Source organism: Oratosquilla oratoria, chromosome 26 (assembly GCF_046742065.1).
Source record: "Oratosquilla oratoria isolate Oo_2021 chromosome 26, ASM4674206v1, whole genome shotgun sequence".
Lineage (NCBI taxonomy): Eukaryota > Metazoa > Arthropoda > Malacostraca > Stomatopoda > Squillidae > Oratosquilla > Oratosquilla oratoria.
The window spans coordinates 9946663-9951662 of NC_134802.1; the positions used below are offsets into that span (position 1 = coordinate 9946663).

The following is a 5000-nucleotide window of genomic DNA, read 5'->3' on the forward strand; positions in this document are numbered from 1 at the left end:
CGGGTGGCAACTGTCATAATCCAAGAGCCTGTCTGTATGAGTGTTCCTTCTATACACTCCCGTGGTCAAACTGGTCCCACATCTTGCTACCAGGACATCCAGGAACGGCAACTGTCCTTTCACTTCCCTCTCCATTTCAAACTGGGTGGCTTCGTTTCTCCCATTCAAGAAGGAGGGGGAGGTTGATTGCTTCCTCAACTAATATGCTAATAAGAACACGGGTACGTGTGTTCACTTATGCGCTCTGCTTAGTTAGTTTCTTTTTCCAAGTGGTCTACTTTGCATATGTATATATATATATATACTGTATATATATATATATATATATATATATATATATATATATATATATATAAACGAAGAAATGAGGAGGAGAGCGGGGGTGGAAAGTGAGTTAGGGGATAGGGTTGATGAAAGAGTAAAAGAGGTGTGGAAGGCAAGAGGTGGAAGGAGTGAACATGAGGAGGCGACCATCATTCAAATATATATATATATATATATATATATATATATATATATATATATATATATATATATATATATATATATATATACATATATATATATATATAAAGTAAATGCTTTGCGGAAATAAAAAGTGTAATGAGAAATAGAAATTTGGGAATGGGTGCTAAAAGGATATTGTATGAAGGAATGACTGTGCCAACAGCACTTCATGGGGCAGAAACATAAGAGAGGAAGAGAGAAAATTGAATGTGTTTGAGCTGAGATGCCTGAGAAGTATGTTAGGAGTTAGTAGGCTTGATAGAGTGAGAAACGAGGAAATGAGGGGGAGAGCGGGGGTGGAAAGTGAGTTGGGGGATAGGGTTGATGAAAGAGTAAAAGAGGTGTGGATGGATGAGGTAAAAGGGGCATTGGGAAAGAGGAAGGAAGAGAGAAGTCAGAAGATAGGGGTGAATGGAGAATGGTTGTGTATGGATGATGTTGTGATGCATGGAAGGTAGTGGGTGGGGGATGGGGTGAGGGAGTATGAACGATATTTTTGACGTAGCCCGAAGGGATTTCTCTCCGTCTTCTCTTTTTCTGCATAAGGGGACGGAGAGGGGGGTCGCCGATTAAATGAAGCGGCCTTGCTGTGGATGTGCTGTGTCTTGCTACATTGTCTCTGACCCAGGGCAGTGGGCGAGATGCAGGGATGACCCGTCATCCAGGAGGAGCCAAGATGGGAGGGGGGTGAATGGGAGTGAAGCATGTTGGGATGGAATTAGTGGGAGTTGATATTATGTCTGTTTTTTGGGTACCTCCCTTGTAAGGAGGAAAAAGCCGTTGGTATATGTATGTATGCACGCACGCACGCACGCACACACACACACACACACACGCACACACACACACACACACACACACACGCTAACACACACACTCATATATATATATATATATATATATATATATATATATATATATATAGATAGTATATGTCAGTTTCGCCATGATAAATCCTTGGTGCATTTCCAGGGTACATACCCTTCCCCCCAAGGGTATATGTACCCTGGAGGTACACCATGCAGGGGTCGGCAACCTTTGGAAGAAAATATGCCAGTTTCTTTAATTTGTAGACTCCTGTATGCCAGCCAAATTATATGCACCGTTTTACTGCCGTGGGAATGCCACTAAATTTTAATTCTACGACGAATTGGTTTTAGTCTGATCTTTTGTTTTCACCGTTTGTTTATTTGAAACATTGATGTTATCTTTCGGTGCTGTAACAAGTTTTCAAAAGCAGTTGGTGTGCCATGTTTGGCACGCGTGCCAAAGGTTGCTGACCCCTGCTTTAGCAGCACAATGTAATGTGATTCGTATCTATTACTATGGATTCTATTATATAACATTTGTATATGTTACAGATATCCATTTTAATGTCGTCTCAACTCTAAGGTTACTTTTTCTAGGGTTAAGGTAGAGTGACTATACAATTCTTGGATTTTCTGTCGAACCATATTTTGTTTTTAATTTTCTTAAGGTTAAGGAATGGTGAGTGTACAATTCCTGGCGTCTCGATACGACCATTCATTGGTTTTGATATCTTGTATTTATAAAAGTGTTGTTGTGGTCAATAAAGACAACTAGCTGTTCGTGCTGAGTTGCGGGGGTCTGCTCCACGTGCCAAGATCCTGTGATAAATAAATCCATAATAGAGATATTGCGATACAGAGGTTGACCATTAGTCAAAGTAGTTCAAGAAGTTCAGTCAAATAAGAGGATAGTGTGTGTGTTTGTGCGCACACACACACACACACACACACACACACACACACACACACACACACACACACACACACACACACACACCTCTCATGGCGCTGTGGTTAGAGCTCTGGCCTGCCACTACGGAGGTCCGGGTTCGACTCTCGCCCGGGGCTGAAATAATATCAGTATCGCAGCGCTGAGGGGTGTTACTCCAACTCTCGTGGGCGGGGTGTTGGGGGTGTGTGTGTGTGCAAGGTCATAGCATTACCCATAGATCGGACCTACGAGCTCTGAGCTCTCTTCCAGGAGGGAAATAGCTGTCGATCACGAGTCCAACACGTGATCCAAAGACCAAGTGAATACACACACACACACACACACACACACACACACACACACACACACACACACACACACACACACACACACACACACACACATATATATATATATATATATATATATACATATATATAAATACATATATATATATATGTATGTATATATATATGCATATGTGTGTGTATATATATATATAAATATATAAATATATATATATATACATATATATATATATATATATATATATATAATAGCTTTGCCTAATAGACTCGAATCTTAGGTTGTAAGAGGACGCTACCATCCATGCCATGCGCCATCCAGGATGTACAAAAGGATCTTGGAACTAGTCCGATACACATATTAGAACATACGCACTTACACACACACGCACGCGCGCGCGCATACACACACATGTATGTGCGTGTGTATGTGTGTGGTGAGGGAGTTTGGGAAAATCTATCCATCTGGTACAAGGGCCGTTTTGGCCTAATTTCGAGGCGCGCTCGGGAGCGGATTCGTCACCTAATTGGGGTGCATTCTTTGGCTTTCCAGTGGGCCATCATCATGTTGCTGAGCCAGATATTCTCCAGGTTGATACAAACCGTTGGACGCTGCTCAAGACCCTGTGAGCAGATTTGAAGCTTCTACACTTACCTTGACTTGGGCAGCCTGGCTACGCTACGTTGCTTACCTGGAAATAGATTTATAGATAAACAAACAAACAAACAAACAAATGAATATATATAAGACAAAAGGATGACTCACTGGCGTCACGACTATGCAAGACTATGGAAGACTTACAGTTCACGAAGACACTAATCCAGAAGTCCCCGGATGCCATCTTCCGTGTTGACACCTGGGACGAGTCACGTACTGTACACTTTTGTTGCCCCCTTCCCACTCCCACCCACCCCAGCCTCCCTCTGTCCCACTTCACCTCTTTGTACCTTCTTTCTCATACACCATACCTCGTCCCATCCTCACTGCCCCGCGACCCAACCAGCCTTACCAGGAATAGCGAGATTCCATATACAGTTCCCCTTACCCCCCCCAATCCTCCCACCCTTTTTCTGGCCCCAGAATATCCCAACGGTTCCGGCAGTTTCGGTGTTTATCGACAATCCGGACCGACTCTCGTGTACACAAATACAATATTTCTCTCGTCTGTCATTCACAAAATGAACACCGGCAAGCCTCATAACCTTGGAGTATTTATGCACCATACACATTCCAACTATACGTAAGTGTATATACGTACATGCACTCAACGTACGTGTATAATTATACACACACGCACACACGAGCGAGAAGCAGACAAGGTCAATGTATGAGTATTTATATCCACAGAAATCGTAAACACTTGGGAACTTCCGTCCGGGTATGCTGCAACCTGATTCATAGCACGTGGTTCTGGTTTTACGCAGACAACTTCCCACCTTCACGTGACCAGTGTTAATAACACAGAAGAGTTCTATTCATATGCAGACAACTTCCCATTTTCACGTGACCAGTGTTGAAGAACACAGAAGAGTTCTGTTTATATGTGGACAATTTTCGCTTTCACGTGACCAGTGCTGAACAACACAAAAGAATTCTGATTATAGGAGGACAACATTCTAATTTCACGTGACCAGTGTTAAACAACACAGAAGAGTTTTGTTTATATGCTGACAACTTCCCACTTTCATGTGACCAGTGTTGAACAAAACAGAAGAGTTCTGTTTACATACGGACAACTTCCCACTTTCACATGACCTGTGTAGAATTTTGTTTAAAAGCGGATAACTTTTCACCACTACGTGACCAGTGTTAAACAACACAGAAGACGAATTCCGAGCTCATCTTGACAGGAGCTTCCTATGATTTCATCTTCAACTCCTCGGCTATGATGACGAACGTTTTAGATCTTCTTCCATCTGACACCAAGTAGTTTTATTCAGCCTAGGGTCAGGGACTCTCTTGCTCTGGGGTCTCAACACGGAGGCTGCGGCGACAACAATCATCATACTTTAGTTTGGCGCTCTGTTGCGCGCACGTGCGCGCGTGTGTGTGTTTACCCGCGCGTAGGGGATAAATTTGTAATCCTTGAGCGTTCGTGTGCGGCAATGGCAGAGTGTATGTGTTAAAAGTATTTCCTTGGTTCCTTTGTAAGAAAGGTGCGGATTGGTGTCGACTTTTCCCTTCTTTGTTTTAAAGGTCTGAGCCGTGCCCCAGAAGAGGAGGCAGACGATTTCAATACAAAGTGAAAAAAAAAAAGTTCTCTCTCTCTCTCTCTCTCTCTTTCTGTGTGTGTGTGTGTGTGTGTGTGTGTGTGTGTGTGTGTGTGTGTGTGTATGTATTTATGTGTGTGCTTCAGTAGGGCAGTCAGGACTACACGAAATCCACTCTTTTTTGTGGATCTGTGCTGTACTATACGTTAGAGGGGTCAGTGGGGCTTAAGCCCAATT

At 42.8% G+C, this 5000-nt stretch overlaps 1 protein-coding gene across 1 annotated transcript in view; it reads right to left on the minus strand.

Moving 5' to 3' along the window:
- LOC143039253 (uncharacterized) overlaps positions 1-135 on the minus strand; it is a 588-nt gene extending 453 nt beyond the window's left edge. The window contains exon 1 of the mRNA XM_076209125.1: positions 1-135. This exon is cut by the window's left edge and continues 453 nt beyond it. Within this exon, the coding sequence (XP_076065240.1) occupies positions 1-135 (135 nt within the window).
- Positions 136-5000: the final 4865 nt, after the last annotated feature.